The sequence below is a fragment of the Peromyscus maniculatus genome, chromosome 7, assembly GCF_049852395.1.
Source record: "Peromyscus maniculatus bairdii isolate BWxNUB_F1_BW_parent chromosome 7, HU_Pman_BW_mat_3.1, whole genome shotgun sequence".
Lineage (NCBI taxonomy): Eukaryota > Metazoa > Chordata > Mammalia > Rodentia > Cricetidae > Peromyscus > Peromyscus maniculatus.
The window spans coordinates 43,077,353-43,097,007 of record NC_134858.1 but is presented as its reverse complement, the minus strand read 5'-3'; the positions used below and the strand labels follow the sequence as shown (position 1 = coordinate 43,097,007).

Below are 19,655 nucleotides of genomic sequence, written 5' to 3'. Positions count from 1 at the left end.
GGGTGTGTGTGACAGCGACACATCCTGAAAAGAAAGGTGTTTGGGGTATTTGAGACAGGATCTCTCCGTGTAGCCCTGGAGATCTGGAACTCACTCTATACATCAGGCTGGCCTAGAATTCACAGACCCTCTGCCTTTGCATTCAGAGTGCTGGAATTACAGATGTGTACCATCGTTTCTGGCCTATTTTCAACTGCTTAGTTTGCTGGATTAAGTTTTTGCACTCATATGCTAAAACGACTGTGTTAAGTTTAGCATTTGTATGTGTGCATGCACACACTCGAGCACATGCGTGCACACACACACCCACAGCCACACCCACACCATATATTCCTTAATTTTAAAAGTGGTACTATACATTTAAATGTATTTTAAATTGGTATTGGTTCTTACAAAAGACATATGAATTTAAGTTTGGAAATTTGTCCTTCACCTCTTCTTGGCAGTGTTTATCGCTGTAACCACAGAGAATTCTTTCTTCAGGTTTTACCAACTCCAAGTCAGATTTGCCGGGAACAAAATCTAAGGTCAAGTGTAACAAGAAACAGTGGCTACAGGGGGCAAACGCACCAAGTGATCAGAGTCTGGGACTGTGTGCTCACAGCAAGGGACAGGTTTCAAGGTTATATTTAAACAAAGGTCAGGAACACAGGCACTTCCTCACCCCGGCGCCCCCCCTCCAACCCCCCACGGGATCTCATAGCCCTTCGCAACCTCAGCTACAGTCTGACAACAGGAATGACCCTCGGTCACAGGATCAGCAGCAACATTTGGTTTTGAGATTTTTTATCTCAGCTGTTAACGTCTGACTAGAGCAAACAAAACATCTTTTCTAAAGAAACAAATACACTGGAGCGATTGAACTAGCTGAATAAAAATCCCGGAAATGACTGTGATGGTGCTGACCAGCAGCATCAGGCGACAGCTGAGCAAGTGGCAGAGGCGTGGGACAATTATCTGAAGTTTGCAGAGTGTGCTCATGAGTTGTTTCAAGGATGCAATGATGTACTTACCAAATATTTCCCCTCCGCTAGCATATTCTGTCACCAGATAAATCATCCGCTCTGTCTCCATGACCTGTACAAAGGCAGGAAGGTGACAGTGACGCAGGTGACAGACCGACTGGTCCAGGAAGAGAACCAGTGATTGACAGTCCCGTACAAAGAGACCTGCACGGTGGGAGGGTACAGGCAGTACTGTGACACAAAGGGAAACTGGGATTCTGCAGGTTCTGACACTCAGGAGACATTTACTGCCTCAGAGACACAGTCCTCTTGGTCCCCAGGTCTCTGATCCGACAAGCTGAAGCTGCTAAGAACTAAAAAAAAAAGTTCAATTTCACCATCACTTGAGGCTCAAACTGCTCCTCCTCCACCCCCAGCCCAGGGCAAGAGCCTTAGGGAGAACACTGGGACTAATTTAGGACGGCCCAGAAACCACACAGGACTTGATTTTTAAATGGAAATGTCAACTTTCCTTCCATGGACCATTTATTCAAAGAAGGGGGGAATCCCATAAAAACGCCAAGCCTTTCAATAATGAACCCATTCACTTGTACTTTGTCCAGTCTCCATTTTGCTACTTATTAAAAATCCACAGTCAGTGCTGGTTTTCTCTTTGCCATACCCTTTTAGGTCATATGCCTAGATCTATGTCAGGACCACAGTACACATTTTAAGCACCCAGGGCATAAACAGAAAGCCTGGGGCTTCTAACTCCTGTCTTCACCTCGCTCCTGGGAGACACTTAGCACTGGGCACCTCTCCTGAGGATGTCAGGGTCAGCACAAGCAAGCTGTGGTCACCGAGTGGATCTAAGTGGCCACAATTAAAAAGAAAAGCTGTAAGCAACTTTCATAGTTTATACCAGTATGTCCAAAAACATCATCATTTCAATGATCTTAAAAAGGGTTAGACTGCTTCAGTTTTTACATTAAAATTAATTAAAGTTAAAATAAAGTGTAGTTCCTCAGTCACTTTGGCCATACCTGGCTCTAGCCACAGGTTATACAACGGACCTACACCTTTATTACATTGTAGTTAATTAATTACACTACTTGCTGGACGCTTTCTTTTTTATCTATAAACATTAACACCATATATATATAGTGTTGGAACATACACACACCCACACCCACACACATCTTGTTTTGTGTGTGTATGTGTGTCGTTTGCTGGTGGGTTGGAGGGGTTGTTTTTTGAGAGAGGGCCTTAGGATACAGATCAAGTTAGCCTAGGACAAACTACATAATGCGGCCTGGCCTTGAACTTGTGATCCTCCTACCTTAGCCTCCCAAGTGTTGTGACTACAGATATGTGGCACCAAGCCTGGGTCTATTTTTAGACCTTCTTTTTAATGCCTTTATAATACTCCATTATATGAATACATATTAAGTTCATTTTCCAGTAAAACAGCTTGTGTCCCTTTATAAAAGTCTTTATAAACTGGTGGTATCAACCCAGTGCTTATGATACCTGTCTCTGTAATTCACTTACATGACAAAATGTGTCTGATATTAAATTTATTGCAGATATTCAGGAAAAAAAGTATTGTGTGTACCGTGGAATAATCCTTCTGTACACTATGCAAATATATGTCACTCTGACTGGTTTAATAAACAAGCTGACTGGCCAATAGCTGAACAGGATAAAGTTAGGCAGGAAAGCCAAACTGAGAATGATGGGATGAGGAAGGGCCAAGTCAGAGGAGACGTCGGCCAGATGCAGAACAAGTCAGACACACAAAATGGTATAGAGGTAAAAGCCACAAGTCTCGGGGCAGCACATAAATTAATAGAAATGTGTTAAGTTGTAAGAGCTAGTTAGTAACAAGTCTGAGCTATCAGCCTAGCATTTATAATTAATATAAGCCTCAGTGTGTTTATTTGATAGTGGCTGAGGGACAGGAAAACTCTACCTATAGTATTGTGTGTTTTCTTTATATTCCTCCCTTTTCTCATCTCTCATTAGCTGCAAATGTTTTTGCTATTAAACTTCTGAGGAATTCAAAACTGTATCTCCCATAAGTTATGCACATCCACTCACTCTATAGATCCGAGTTAGAGACCAGCTTGGCTACAGAGTAAGGCTGTGTACAAAACAGGCAAAACAAAACAAACAAGGGGGGAAATGCTCACTTTTATTTACTCCACCAAGACAGGCAGGGAGCCAAGGGGAAGACACTGACCACTCACTGCAGGTCTTCAGACAGAACCAGGGAGGGCTTTAAGTTTGCTTTTTTTGGTTTTTTTTGTTTGTTTCTTTTTGGTTTTTTTGGTTTTTTTTTTTTTTTTTGAGACAGGGTTTCTCTGTGTAGCTTTGCGCCTTTCCTGGATCTCGCTCTGTAGACCAGGCTAGCCTCGAACTCAGAGATCCACCTGCCTCTGCCTCCTGAGTGCTGGGATTAAAGGCGTGCGCCACCACTGCCCAGCAAGTTTGCTTCTTATAGAAGGTAGATGTTGCCCAACATCATTTACTGAGATCCATTTCAACAGGTCTGACTGACTGAACTAATTTCATCAAGAGAGCAGCTGATGCCAGAGACGAAGGCTAGAGCTGCTGGCTAAACCACACAGCATGCCTCACTTCATGTTTTCCTTTCCATAAAAATCAGCAGGCTATGCAAGTCTGCCCATTGTGCTGGCAGTGTGCTTCTCCAGCCTGGCACATGTGTGCCGGAGTCAGGACACGTCTACTGCAGACTCACAGCAATGAACGTACCGAGTGGGTGGCCGCTTCCCTCAACTCTAGAGATGGCTGCTCGCTGCAGAGCTGTGAGCAGGGCTGGGTGCATGCATACTGCACACTGCAATCTGAGAAGCCCCACCTCTCCCCACATCTCTCTTCCTCCAGCCTGCTAAGGCGAAGTCCTCCCTTACTGTTGGTCTGAAATTCCATGCAACAGTTATTGCTTTTGCCATAAGCTAGCAAGTCATTTTGATGATGGCACAAGGCAGGCTTGCTTCTCAGGAAGATAAGAAAACTGCAACAGAAAGCTCTTCTCTTCCATGACATGGTGTTTATCTCCAGAATATCAAAAATAATTAAAGCTGTCTTGGAGAACTAAGCCCAGGACTTTCTAGAGAAGAAGGGGGCGTGGGATTGTTTAAGACAAGAAGTCATTCTTGAGATAGCCTTCACCACCATAATTCATAATTTTTAACTAGCATTTAAATAATCCCATGAGGAGATAAGATGTTCTCTGTCCCTTTGAGTTTCCATGCTGCTGAAGAACTCTGGTCCAAATAAGGAAAATTTTCAGTCTTCGACTCATTCTGTGTAATGCTTGGGGAGAATCAAAGGCCACCCAAAGGACCTGCAAGGGGACAAGAGGATCTCCCCAAAAAACAGCCAGGGAAACTACGGGCCTACTAAGATCTGAGCAAAGGAAGGGGGGTGGGGCGATGCTAGGACAACCATACAGATCGAATAAAACGGCAGTCATTCCCCGCACCCACAGGTTCTCAACAGCAGCCTTGGACCAGCAGGCCACCCTGGGCTGTGGCTGTGGTCCTCCTACCTGGTAAAGCCTGATGATATGTGGATGGCAAAGCATCTTCATTATCTGTACTTCCCGGAAAATCTTCTTCAAGTTTTCATCATCCAGCTGGGTCTTATCTATGATTTTAATAGCAACCTGGCAACAGAGGAAGAAAACGCATGGATGTGTTATTAAAAGCCGTTTACTCAAGAAAACTAAGTCCACTTTAAACCATTATATTCTATGAAACACAGACTGCTAGCGTTGTGTTTTCAGAATGTCAAGGAAGAAAATGGTCTACCTTTTTAAAAGACAGGGTATGGATTCCAATCAAGTTGGTCTCAAAGGATGGGCTCCGAGAGCCCTTGGGTCTTCTGTAACCCTTCAGCTGCCTACACAGTAAAAGCCCGGACAGAACACTTCATGCCTGTAGAGATGTGGCCACAGCTGTCTCAGATCATGCTTCCATGGGCAGAGGGAGGGACTTCTCGTGAAGACAAAGTGTGTGTGACAAGACCGAGCCATAGGTAAAGTGCCACCAGGAGGAGGCCGAGCAGGGTGGCAGGACATGGCAGCCGAGGGACACAAGAGTCACCAGATGCCAGTCACAGCTCTCACTGCCTCACATGTTCAACTCCCCTAACCTCGTAACCCATGTGACTGTGAACCTTCTTTTATTATTAGTATGGACACTATGGCACAGAGAGCAAACAGTGAGCCCAACATTTAGTCGTTACCAGCAAGTATGCGGTGGACCCCTGGGTCTGCCTTTGGAAAGAAACCCTTACCATCAATACCACACGAGTCTGAAGATCTCCCTCTACCCTACACACGGCCCTAGCACAACCCCTTTGCCTAGTTGGCCCATTATTCTCAAGACACCTGGCAGCATATAGTTTCTTGAGACAGTCTTACAATGTAGCCCAGGCTGCCCTAGAACTCACTATATAGCCAAGGCCAGTCTTCAATGCAATCTTTTTCCATCAGCCTCCTGGGCAATGAGATTGTATGAGTGATTCATCATGCGACACAGCACAGACATTTTAAGGTGAAATGAAAGATAACAGACTTTGTTTCAATCCACTCACTTTTTTTCATGTTTTCAGAGGTCTCTTTACATACTCTTTACACACTCTACATAACTCTCTACATACATATAACTCACTCTTTTGACCAGGCTGGCCTTGAATTCACAGAGATCCTCCTGCCTCTACCTCCTGAGTGCTGGGATTAAATGTGCCCACCACCGCATCCAGCTGAATCCACTAAATCTTAAACTTTCTTGTCATCCTCAGTGAAATATTAAAAAATATATATATATTTTACCTAAAAAAATGTTTCTGTATCTTGGTTTTAATTACTTAACCAATACATAAATCAATACCAGTAAAATGTTTAGATTAGGGCCATGAAGACCATACGGAACTGTAAATGATCAGTTAGCTGTGTACACAATGCCTGGCAGGAAGGTGACTTGGCAGTCTTTCAGGTTATCAGACTGAAGAATGTGGAGGAAGGGTACCAGGAGAAGGACTTCAGGCTGCTCCCAGAAAGCATGCTCAAGGCCTGCTGGTGGAATGTGAGGAATGACCTGGGTGCCCCGCAGGCTCCCAGGACTAATGGGCACAGCTGTGACTTCCAGGATTGGAATCTACTATGGGACAAAGATGTCACAGCAGCTGAGCAGAGGCCAGCAGCTTCCACCCAGGAGAGAAGATCAGGGCCCTGGGAGGATTCACTCAGCAGACAGACAGACAAGGGAAGGAACTGGGACAGGTGGGGCGGGGGATGTCTTTAACATGGAGGAACAGAATCACTGTTCCTCCTGGCGGCAGCTCTTTGATCTGTAAGTCCTGAGATGCACGATTTTTGACCACCGGCATGTCTACTGGTTACTGTGACAAACCCAGGTACAACTCCACCAGCTGACCCAGGATCTGCACCTGCTTCTCTTGGGATAGCTCACAAACAGTACCATAACAAGCATTACCTCTTTAGAGAATACCAGTACCATGACAAGCATTACCTCTTTAGAGAATACCTACTCAGTGTCAAATTCTGCTCTGCTCCTCAGGGAAATGAGACACAGACTCCACAAAACACAGAAAGGTGAAGCTTTGCCCAGCACTGGATATAAGATCACAGGCAAGGGCAAAAAGAAGCCAAAGTTGCTTGAATTAAAAAGTCTAGAACATCGAGCAAGTTATTTTAATTCTTGTAGCTCCTTCTCTGTAAAATGTGGGAACAGGGACAGGAACATCTCTGAAGGGTTGTTGGGAATTAACTAATGTCATGCATGCAATGCAAAAGTGCCTGACCCATTACAGACATACAGGAGATTGGCACCATTCTAACCCCCAGTTTCACGCTCTCTAGCTTCAGGTACCAACCAGCTACAATCTCGAAATAGTAAATGGAAAAGCACAAAAAGAAACAATGCATAGCTTTTAAACCGCACAGCATTCTACCAAGCTTGAAGAGCTGTGCACAACCAGCTCTGTCCTGCCTGGGGCATAAATCATCTCTCCACACAGCACATCAATTCCGTACATGCTACCCTCCTATTACTCAGTCACGAACTCAGCTATCAGATGGGCTCCCACAGCATAGCTCTTCTTATGCTCAGGCAGCCCTTGTTCTACTGATCCAAACGCCCCAAAACACAATCCAAACGCCCCAAAACACAATCCAAACGCCCCAAAACACAATCCAAACGCCCCAAAACACAATCCAAACGCCCCAAAACACAAGAGCAGCAGTGCTGGCAACTCAGCAGTTCTGACGTATCAGAAGGGAGTTGGAAGGAACTCCCTTCACCTTCTCGCCATCATTAGAAGGAACCTTGCATGATGGTGCATGCCTAGAATCCTGTTCAGGCAAGAGGATCAGGAGTGTGAGGCCAGCCTGGGCTACATAGCAAGACTGTCTCAAGAAATAAACCATGCAGTGGTGGCACACACCTTTAATCCCAGCACTTGGGAGGCAGAGGCAGGCGGATCTTTGTAAATTCTAGACCAGCCTGGGCTACAGAGTGAGTTCTAGGACAGCCAGGGCTACACAGAGAAACTCTGTCTCAAAAAAACCAAAACAAAAAAGAAACAAACAAACAAAAATGGAAAAAGAAATCATGTACTACAGCTACTAAGATATACAGTACAATCAAATTTCAAAATAAAGAGCATGTTTACATAACTTTTATTACAGTACAGTGTACTGTTTCAATTACTCTATTTTATTACTGAGAAAGAAGGGGCTAGCATTATCTATGGCTCCAGGCACCCCCTCAGAGTCTTGAAACCTATCACTTACAGATAAGTGGGGGGTAGAGGGAGGGCCAACTGTATATAGGTACTGATGTTATTTCAAAATTTTTGGAATCTAGCCTTAAACTTTGACATCCCAAGTCATGGATTAGACTGGCTTCACTAAGTCATATATAATTCTGAATCTAAAACATCAATTCCTTTGTCAAAGGGCAAGCCGGGAGCCAAAAAGTAAACTAGCTAACAATCTATGGACACTATTCAGAACCGCCTGACCTGCTGCCAGCTGATGTGGAAAGAATATGGAAGGAACAGCGCTGGGGGAAAAATGAATTCCATTCAGCAAAGTCACCCTGAACCACAGGGTGGAAGACCCAGCAAGGCCTAACCCAGGGCTATGTCTAAGAGAGCACTGTGCATTTCACAGCAGGCCTGGCTCCCCTGCTCCCCCTTACTAAGGAGCACCAGCCCCTAGAACATTTATTGTTGCTGGGCAATGGCAAGCCTGCTTGTCCTGTCAGGTTCCTGAGACACAAGAACGACCCTAGCTGCAAGCTGAAAAGAGAAGAGTTCTAAAGAGCAAGAGGAGGAACAACAGAAAAGTACCAAGTCAGAGGGCAGGGGCTGCCATGCAGGCAGGCTGGATTATTTTGACAACACCTGAAAAGCATAATGAACATGGATTTCTCACAGCTACAGACTATTGGGGTCTACATAATTTAGCTTAAAGTACACATGGGCTGCTTTAAAAATGAATCATCTCGGCCGGGCGTTGGTGGCGCACGCCTTTAATCCCAGCACTCGGGAGGCGGAGGCAGGCGGATCTCTGTGAGTTCGAGGCCAGCCTGGGCTACCAAGTGAGTTCCAGGAAAGGCGCAAAGCTACACAGAGAAACCCTGTCTCGAAAAACCAAAAAAAAAAAATATGAATCATCTCTATAATAAAAGTAAATCTTCAGGTAACTAGACAAACTTCCCAAGCGTATATTGTATGTATAGACATGGTGTTTGGTCTGTGCACCATGCATGTGCCTGATGCCCTTGGAAACCAGAAGAGGGAGTGGTCCTCTGTGTTGATAGTTACAGATGACTGTGAGCTGCCCTGTGGGTGCTGGGAATTGAACCTGGGTCTTCAGACAGAGCAGCCAGTGCTCTTAACTGCTGAACCACCATCTCTCCAGGTCCCCAGAGTGTTTTCAGAGCCTGGAGCCAGACATCTGTAGATCACACACTCACATGTGCACATGAAAACTATTAACAAGAAGGAAGGCTGACACAGTGCCCGATGCTGTGTGTTCCCCAGGCCAGGTTGGCCTGTTCTACACAGAATCCTCTTCTCTTGCAAAGAATATGACTTTGTGAACTGACACTCTAATATTAATTAAATATGGCATCGCATCAAATATGTTGCTAAATCGATTCCGATTGTGAAAGACCTGAAAATTTTCCCTCTGCAACATACTTCCCTTCAACAAATTCTTTTTAAATTGGCATCTGGTAAGAAAAAAACTGAATTCAGCTCATGAAAGAGTCAGAGCTTTCGTAGTCACTCTAGAGGAGGAAAGCCATTACTGCCTTGTTCTCACTTCTGGAAACCACAGCGTTTTAACCTTACCTCAGCTTCACAACACAGTAACGCACACGCACACAAAATGAAGATGAAAAAAAGCAGTGGTTTCTTCCCCCAGAGCAATTCACTCTCTTGCGTATTCAGACAGCACATTCTGAGGGAAGATACACGGTGACAGAATGCAAACCCATGAGCCAGGAGAAAAGTTCAGCACTAAGATCAGAACCAACCACCATTCCCCAGCAAAAACCCCTCGTGGGGGTTTCGGGGGAACGCTATGACAAACGCACAGCTTACAAAAGAAATCATGTAGGAGGAAAACTCAAAAATTCCTCCAAAAAGAGAAGGTCCCTTAAACTAACGGGCAGATGCAGGCAGAGCTGGAGGTGGGGGTGGGGAAGCTTCTAAGAGGAGCATCACCGTGCTCTAGAAAGAGGAGCATTCTTTTTGGTTTTTTTTTGTTTTTTGTTTTTTGTTTTTTGTTTTTTTTTTTGTTTTGTTTTTGTTTTTTCGAGACAGGGTCTCTCTGTGTAGCTTTGCGCCTGTCCTGGAACTCACTCTGTAGACCAGGCTGGCCTCGAACTCACAGAGATCCACCTGCCTCTGCCTCCCGAGTGCTGGGATTAAAGGCATGCGCCACCACCGCCCGGCGCATTCTTTTTTTAATTAAGAAATTTGTTTCTTAATTTAACATACTAATAATCACAGATTCCCCTCTTCCCTCCTCCTAACCCTTCAGCCTCCCTCCCCAACCCATCCCCCATTCCCTCCTACAAGAAGGTAAGGCATGGGAGTCAGCAGAGTCTGGCAGAAAGGGGCATTCTTTTAAGGGAAAAAGCTGTTTCTCTCATTGAAATGTCTTAAAACTTGGGGAGGTGAACTTCTGCCATTGAGAGTTTTCTCAAAAAAACTTACGTTTTTGTATTAATGTGGAGGCAAACTTTTTTGTCTGTTTCTAGAACAAATCTTATCTAGTCTAGATTGTTCTCACCTCAGCTCTAGAATTACTGAATGGTCCAGCTCTGTCCAGTCTTGTACAGTAGCCATCGGCCACAGGTGGCTACACATCATCTGAATGAGGCCAGTGCATACAATGGAGATACGACATATATAACCACTTACCACATTAGTATTACCAAAAGACTGGGAACTCACCAATACATTTTCCTATTGATTACTTGTGGGAAAAGATTTTAGATATTAAGTTAAATAAAATATGCTACTCAAATTAACTCTGTTTCTTTAACTTTTTAAAAATATGACTATTGCCAAGCTTGGTGCCAAAGGCCTACAATTTCAACTACTTGGAAGACTGAGGCAAAAGGATCACAATTCCATGGGTAATTGGTGAGACTCTTTCTCAAAATAAAAAGGATGGGGAGGCGTGGGAGTACAGCCCAATGGCAGAAGATTTGTGGAACAAGAACAAGGCCCTGGTTCAATCTCCTATGTCACAAAAAAAGGAAGGGGAGGAGAAAATTGAAACATGGTGTATACTCCTCATGCTGCTGGATAGTACTAGTCTAGATAATGTAAAATGCTGGTTAACCCATAGGAGACATTCTACTAAAATGATTTCCCAAAGACTCCACTGCCCAAGGTCCAAGGCACTGATGTTCAAACACTGCTTTGGAGGAGGTTCTAAAGTCATATTCTACCAGCTCATTGGAACTCTACTTAGACAGTGTTTGCTTGCATGTCTGGTTGGCAGCACCATGCAAGTTCCTGGGCAGCTATTCTAAGAGTTTCTAGAGCGAGTGAAAGTGCAACCTCAAACAGCAGGTACCAGGACCTGAATTACTGAGAGGAAGCCAGGCATGGTGGTGCACCCTATAATCCCAGCACGCAGGAGGCAGAGGCAGGAGGATCACTGCAAGGCTAAGACCAGCCTGATCTACATACTGAGTTCTAGGCCAGCCAGGGCTACCCAGTGAGACCTTCTCCCCAAATGAGACAGGGGTGGTGTTATTGCCAAAAGGGAGAAAAATACTGACAAACTTCAAAGGAGCTCTGTTATATACATAATATATGTCCCTATTCTCTGAGAAATCAAATTAAAACCAACATTTAAAAGATGTGTGCCATAAGCACATATTTCCTGAACCACGGGGACAAGCTGCTAGTCACAGGACAGTGCTCTCTGGAAATCTCCATTTTATGATTGTGGAGAAGATAAGGCTGAAAAATGAAAAGATGGGATTTTTCTTTTAAGACACTTTCTCCTGGGGATCCAAGGACAGAGTCTTGGAAGCCCTGGCCCCAGATCTGCTGAGAACTAACACTAACTATGGCATCATCATAGGCAATGAATTCATTACTCCTCAATGGGTCTGGAACAAATTCATCTTTGGGAAAACTAGTCACTTTTTTCCCCTGGTAGGGCTTAATTTCTTTATAGTCCAATTTGGGAATAGTGGCCTAGAAAAGGAATTGTAAAACCTTTCTAATCAGCCTTGATGAAGAAGAAAATAAAACTTTTCTCTTAAACCCAACTACAGAATAGAATGACCAATGGGAAAAACAACTTAAAGAAACCACCAACTTCACAAGCTGAAATCGTACGGCAAACCTGACAGGCACTAAGTGGCTGTGATTAACACGCATCTCATGGCCAGAGTCAGGATACAGGCTGGTCACATTCCTGGGACAAGCCTAACCTCTGTACTCAAACCAACGTCTTAACTGAAGTCTGTATTTTAGTTTTAAACAAACAGACAAGCCAAGAAGTACAGGGTAAAGGAAAGCTGGCTATCTGAACAGAAATGACTCTTCATTCATTTTACACACCGGTCACAGCTGCTGCTTAGAAGATGTGCGGCTGGCGGGCCTAACAGCTAGGGAGCGAGACTATGAGCCAGTGGCACATAGAGGACTCAACACAGTCCACTATGGGAAAGAAGTCAGTCAGCTTTCACACAACTACCCCGGATGGAGGTAGCTATCATCTAGAACATCCAGCATTGCCAGGTATATAGCTGAGCTTCCATTTTCCTGTGCTTCTCTGGACTGTTCTGAATGGTGAACTCAAAACTGTTCATGCACTTAGGACTTCAGCAGGATAAAGAATGGAGAACTTATTGAAAGTGGTCAATATACCACAAAACTGATTTTTAGAAGCATTCATAAGCTGAAACATGGTAGTTTATGCATAATTAATAAGTGGTATCTGAAACAAAGGAAAAAATTTTGGTGATTACTCAAAACTCAAAGCAATGAAGGGAAAACTTAAAAGATAAAAAGAAAATGATTTCTCAGTTCCAATAATTTCCATGTGGTTACCATTTACCATTTCAGAAGGCAGAAGCCCTACAATTAATTGTCCCCACCATTACAGGCGACTTGCTCAGGCACACTAACATGAGTACTACTGTGGTTAACCAATATTTACAAAGTGCCGACAATTACTGTATGCTTATAGAATGTTGATATAAAATAACTTGGTCTGTGGACTTACTACTTAAATGGGCTGGACAAAAGATACTTTTAAAAAACTGAGTGGAAGAAAAGACAGAGCTGACAATAAACATGAAGGAAGGGTAAGGATCAGAATCCAATTTTCCATTTTCTGGTATTTACTTTAGATTAACAAGCAGTGAGTTGTGAAGGGAGATGTTTAAGCTGGCACCAAAGGCTCTCAATTCAAGGGCTCGGGCGCTGCTGGCACGGATGTCCTGGCTGACGTGGTTCAGTGGTGGGGCTTGTCCAGCAGAACCAGGGCATCCTGCAAGCCTGAACACAGAGAAGGGGGGAGGGCACCAAAGAAGAGTGGAAGGCAAACAGACGATGCTTGGATAGAGCCCAGGACCTCCGCCTGCAAGGCAAGGGCTCCACCACGGAGTCTGGCCCCATGTCCAAGAGATCTTTGAAAGGAGAGAAAGGTTAAGGATGGGGAAGTAGAGGGAGGGTAGAAACGAAAGGAGGTGACAGGAAGCTTTTTCAGTTCCAAGTGGCAACCCAAGTGCAGTGTGGAAGGGAGGCGTGAGGGCCAGGGCCAGGGTTCAGGAGAATCCGAAATGACAGAAAAACAAGAAGATGCTCTCAAGCCAAAGAAGAATGAACTGTTAGAGTGGAGAAACGAGCTAAGAGATTACATTTTAGCCCCAAAGAAGAAATTAGACATGTGGAGAACTTGGCCATGTGCTCTGAAATGAGGTTGGCAGGAGGCAGAGAGCGAATGAAGTTCAAGATGGGTGTTCTTAATGACGTACATGCAACTCTTTCCTGGAGGGCCAACTCACAGGTAAAAATAACACAGCCTCACAGGAGGACCGTGCTCTTCCCAAGAATGGCATTTGTCAAAGAGCCTGGATACAGCACCTAGAACTCAGGCTTCTTAAAGTCCACCTGTCGTGACTTAACCTTCTTAAACTTATCCTGTGGGGATCCGTCATGCTGGACAGGTATCCTGATAACCACGCATCGCTGATGGTGCTCGTGGAGAACCTAACAATGGCTCACACGTTAAATCCTCCCAATGTATTAATACACCCCAAGGCCTATCACACAGCCTGCATGCAAGACACGAGTCCCAGGGGACCACGGGAACACAATAACAGTTTGAAAACTGTTTGGAATTCCTCTTTGTTTGCTTTGGTACTTCCCAATTGCCCTCCTCATTTCTGAAGGTCTCACGAGTATGCACATGTAGAAGGCAAAGCACAACACCTTTGGCAAACCGCACGCTCCCCATCTGGGCGGCTGTGAGGCTGGGCTGGTCCTGTGCCATCAAGAACTGAAAGCGAGCCTCCCTGAGTCCATTAGGAGCAAGGCAAAAAGCACCTTCTAGTAGTTCTCCTTAGCACGGCTGCATACTACCACAGCTGGCAGAGAAGGACCTTCTAGAACTCCATCAAAGTCCTAATGCTATGTAAAAACATTCTGCACGCACATCCCAGTTTCAAAGAGCTCCTTTCATTTCATAATCAAGTTTTTCAAGGAAAGCGATTTTCATTCTCAAGACAAATGTTAGCATTTCATATAGTGAGTGGTGCCATTTATGTAACCGAAGCCAACTCCTGGAAAATCCAGGAAACATTAATTAATTCTCAAATTTCTGATATTTATTTTAAAGATAAGAAGGTACACAGAGATTAAAAAAAAAAAAAAAAAAAAAAACTTTCACAGAAAAACCTGCTAAGTGGAGCCACTAACGTGAATTAGACAGAAGCGCATCATATAGTGGAAACAGCTACATGAACTGAATCTGGAATACCACAGTTACCAACCAAGGCTTTCCCAAACACTGGTCTACAACAGTGCTCAAGGGGCACTAGAGTCTAAGCCTAAAATTTCAGACAGCTGCTAAAGGAACACCAAAGACTTCACTTAAAGAGAATTACCACAAATGCAGACTGATCGACTGAAATATTGAATACAGCTAGGAACAATGAGGTAAAAAATGAAAAGCATCTACAATTTAAGCCAAAAAACATCAGTTATACCACCTATTAGTCCTTCCCTATATTTTATGACACTACTAGTTTTAAATCACTTAGCTCGTTGGCAAAGAGACCTCTAATATGCATTTATGTAGGTATAGTGCTAGAAAAGTGAGAGACCACTGTCACACCATAGAAACAGGTAGAGGGGGCTGGAGAGATGGTCCCGTGGTGAAGAGCACTTGCTTTTGCAGAGGGCCCGGGGTTCTGTTCCCAGAATCCACCTAACAACTCACAATCATCTGTAACTCCAGTTCCAGAGGATCAGATGCCCTCATGCACAAGGTACACATAAATATATGCAGGCAAAACACTCACACATTGCTAAAGGAGCCTACTATTTCTGATGTCTAGAGACATAGTCAAGACAGGTATACAAGGAACAGGAGCTCAGGGGTAGAGCACTCGACTAGCATTCACAAAGAAATGGCTTCAATTCCAAGCACTTCCGAAATCAGTCAATCAACTGACAGGAAGCAAATGTGAAGGTACATTGTGTAATACTCAGGGGGCTAACATAGAGAACTGAGTAAGTCCAGGCCAAGCAGGACCACACAGAGAGACACTGTTCAAAATGGCAGGCAAAGCCAGGAAAGGTGGCTCAAACCTTTAATACCACCCAGGACTCAGGAGGCAGAGGCAAGCAGATATCTCTCTTGAATTCAAGGCCAGCCTGGCATCCACAGTAAGTTCCAAGACAGACACAGTGAAAGCTGATCTCAAAACAAAACAAAAAACAAAAAAAACTTATTGATAATAAAATAATTATGTAAATAATCAAACTAAGGTGGAAATAGAATCACAATTCCTATGCAGCCACCCCAGTCAATGGGGTGACTACTATTCTAATTGATTTATTAATATGTATAATGAATGGTGTATGTTTCTATCCCAACTACTTCTTAGAAAAAAAAGATTGACTTATTCATACAATTGAACACATTAAAAAGGATAATTAACAATGAAAACATTTAAAAGAGTCTTTCAGCCTCATTTTTTCAAAGCCATAGTGCCACTAGGAAAACAGCCAAATACTTCCAGACCAGCAAACACGCAATGGCGTCATCTACAAAACCGCATGTGCAGGGAACTTCTAGTGTGTGGAGAGGGACAGCCTAGACTGGTTGGAATCCTGGAGGAAGAAAAGATACAGTAAACTCTGGTCCTCAGATGCCCAAACCTCTGCTTTTTAACCAAAAGATGAAGTAAGTTTGGGTTTTCTTTGTCCTCTGGTTCTTCCAAAGTAGGTCAGGTCTGTATATAATTCCCTGGTCTCACATTACCATACAAAAGAAAGGGGTATCTATGTGTGGAGAGTCTTAACCAGCAGCACACAGGCAAAGACAGTGTCTCAACTCCTGACCCAAAAAAAAAATCAACCAATAAACTTAAGAAAGTCTTGTTTGTTTCAAGACAAGAAAGAAAAATAGCTAATTTCTAAGTGAACTTAAATGTGTGGCTTAGTATGTTCCCTACTTAGCAATGATGATAGAAAGAAAAAAATTCAAATTATTTCACCGGAGGATTTTATGTGCAATCAACCATAGATCTCTTCAGCATGCTGAAAGTTCTGGCTACCAATCACCATATTCCTAAAAGGACAACAGGCCAGCTCCACCCCACAGGAGAAATGGAGGTCCTGGCTGCTGGGGGCACTAGCAGGAAGTAATGGAACGGCCCCTCAGTGTTCTCCACCTCATGCAGCTTGGCCTGTTGAACATCACAGGGGTCCAGAGGGGGAAAGCCACCCGCAAGCAAATTCCCAACTGCAGTGTGCCCTAAAGGCAGCATGCACTTCCAGATTCTTCAGACTATTCTACTTCCTTCTGCATCCCAACATAACTTGGCAGGTATTTGAATTTGCTCTGTATAAACTCTGGGACTCAGATCAGAAAGCTCAGCAAAGCAAGCAGTTGGGGAAAAAATGGTTGTTGTGTGTGCTGATCTGGATCCACTAGCTTAGGATTATACAGTTTCAAAAGTGTGTCTTGTGCTGTCGAAGGAAAAGAAATCAGAAGAGGGGCATGTGTCACACACACACATCCCAGGGCAGGCTTTCAAATCCTCTGAGATCATCCTTCACTCTACCAACAAAATACCAGGGCCGTGATGCAATCTGCGGTTTCTTCTCAGGGTTTTAAAAAGTTATTAGCTTTGGATACAAAACTTAAGAAAGCTCTATCTTGCCATCCTCTCCTAGCCTTTGACCTCTGTGGGCACAGACTCCCAAGAACCAGGGACTACTCTCTGAAAGAGGGGCCTGCAGAAACTTCTTTTCATTTACTCACAATCTGTCTCCATAGCAAAGCTTCCAAGGTATCTTTTAGAAGTCTGTACACATGCAAAGAGTCTGCAGCAAGTTTCCACTGCGTGACAGTTGTGTATTTACGGGGCTAATGAGACTCGTCTGTATTGTATTTCGTGTTATATCAAAGAATTATTTTTTAATTATTTTATTATTTGATGTGTATGGGTGTTATGCCTGCATGCATGTCTGTGCACCATATGTAAGCCTGGTGTCCGATGAGGTCAGAAGAAGGCATCAGATCCCCTAGAACTAGAGTTACAGATGGTTGTGAGATGTCATGTGGGTGCTGAGAATTGATCCCAGGTCATCTGGAAAAGCGACCAGTGCTCTTACCCTTGAGCCATCTCTCCAGTCCCCTATTTATTTTATTTTCTCTATGCTAAAGACAAAATGATAGACATCATAGCACGGTCAAAAACAAGTGCAAACCAGGGGTGGTGGTGAACAACTTTAACTCCGACACTTCGGAGGTGGAGGCAAGAGGATCCTAAGTTCAAGGTCATTCTCAGGTACACAGTGGCATAGGGGTCATCTTGGTGGACATAATAAATTCCAGGACAGCCAGAGCTCCATAGTGGGACCCTGTTTCAAACCAACAAAATAAAAATAATAATAATGCCAGGTGGTGGTGGTGTAAACCTTTAATCCCTGCACTTGAGAGGCAAGGGCAGGAAGGCCAGCCTGATCTACACACAGAGTGAGTTGCAGGACAGCCAGTGCTGTTACAAAGAGAAACTCATCTTGAAAAAAATTAATAATAGTAATAATAATAATAATAATAATAATAGGAAGAAAAAAGAGAAGACAGGGAGGGAAAAGAGGAAAGAGGAGAAAAATGAAACCTACAGGACATTTAATTTGGTAAGATACTGCAGCTTGAAAGGGTTAAGCCTGGAAGACGCAGTGGCTGCTCCCTGTGCAGTTCAGATAACATGAACTTAACTCATAAATAGTAATGTGTTCCCTCGTAGGTAAACAGGCGTTCAAATAAACCAGTCACATCCTAGAAATTAACTGATCTCATTAGTGGAATTAACTTGTAAATCAACAAGGTGCCTGTTGTCTATCAGGACATAAGGACGCTGCTCAGTGTGGAGGCTCACTGCAACTGTCTATAGGAACATAAGGACTCTGGTCAGTGTGGAGGCTCACTGTAACTGTCTATAGGGACATAAGGATGCTGGTCAGTGAGGAGGCTCACTGTAACTGTCTATAGGAACATAAGGACTCTGGTCAGTGTGGAGGCTCACTGTAACTGTCTATAGGAACATAAGGATGCTGGTCAGTGAGGAGGCTCACTGTAACTGTCTATAGGGACATAAGGACTCTGGTCAGTGTGGAGGCTCACTGTAACTGTCTATAGGGACATAAGGACTCTGGTCAGTGTGGAGGCTCACTGTAACTGTCTATAGGGACATAAGGATGCTGGTCAGTGTGGAGGCTCACTGTAACTGTCTATAGGAACATAAGGATGCTGGTCAGTGAGGAGGCTCACTGTAACTGTCTATAGGAACATAAGGACTCTGGTCAGTGTGGAGGCTCACTGTAACTGTCAGGCATGTGATAAAGGCCCTCGAGGAATCAGTCACAAGCTATTGTCCCTACTACTGTCATCCCCCTCCCAGCTGCTCCTCCTTCAGGCTGGTGACTACCAACACTCATCCAACTAGACAGTGTGGCTACAGGTTTACCAGATTTCTCTCCTCTCAAGCTCAAAAATCTACTGACCTGAAATAAAGACAAAAAGGTTTCAAACTTAAATGACTGACAGATGACAGACAGACGATTGTTTTAGAACTGGCAGTTAAAAGCCACAGAGACAGAGTCCAGTGGCGGCTGTCAGTGGGAGGGAGGGAGGAGGGGGCTGTCGGACGGGAGGACAGTTTCTGTTGTGCAAGATGAGAACAGTTCTGGACATTAATTACCCAATACGAATTTACATAACATTCTGAAGGATACAGTTAGAGTGGGTAAGACGGAGCCAGCGAGGGCTCAGCATCAACAGGTAAAGTGTCTGCGGCCAAGCCCGACAACCGAAGTTCATTCCCAGAACCCACGTGACGGAGGGAGCCAGCTACTCGACCTACTCTGCCATCTTCCCAGCTAGTTACCCATTTGAACTAGCTCACACAAACTCTTGACCAGCACCGAAGAGAAACGTATTTGTCCTGTCTTTATAAAAAGTAGCTCCAAGTTAGGATTAGGGTTGAGCTTATGTCGAAGATAACAAGTACAGCATCGGCCATCTCCACCCAGCAACAGTAAACAGAAGATAATCCTTCAGTAGTGCCGCAGCACATGGATACGACAGTGCACTGGATCCTTGCTTGGGCAGAGGCATGGAGGAGAGTAAACACTGAGTAGGAGCTCTCTTGGCGTCTCTAGCAAAACTCACCAAACAAAATCCATGTTGAAGGAAAAACGTTGCTTGACATGCAAATATTTATAAATGTGCAATAAAACTAGCATAGCAACAAAGTAAAGTGCAGGGAGAGATCCTTGTAAACCTGCTCAGGCAGAGTAAAGAAATGTGCATCTGAGCATGGTTACTCAAATGGTAACAGTCTGTTCTCGAACTGAAGATGTCAAAGAATCATT

General features: G+C 44.1%; 1 protein-coding gene across 2 annotated transcripts in view; it reads right to left on the bottom strand.

Annotated features, from left to right (window-relative positions):
* Sik3 (SIK family kinase 3) overlaps nucleotides 1–19,655 on the bottom strand; it is a 222,056-nt gene that overhangs the window by 96,472 nt on the left and 105,929 nt on the right. For both annotated transcript variants that reach the window (XM_076576194.1, XM_076576195.1), the window contains exons 2-3: nucleotides 4,519–4,635; nucleotides 1,014–1,077 (exon numbers count right to left, since the gene is read on the bottom strand). In XM_076576194.1, coding sequence (XP_076432309.1) covers nucleotides 1,014–1,077; nucleotides 4,519–4,635 — 181 coding nt within the window. The remainder of the gene's footprint in view (nucleotides 1–1,013; nucleotides 1,078–4,518; nucleotides 4,636–19,655) is intronic.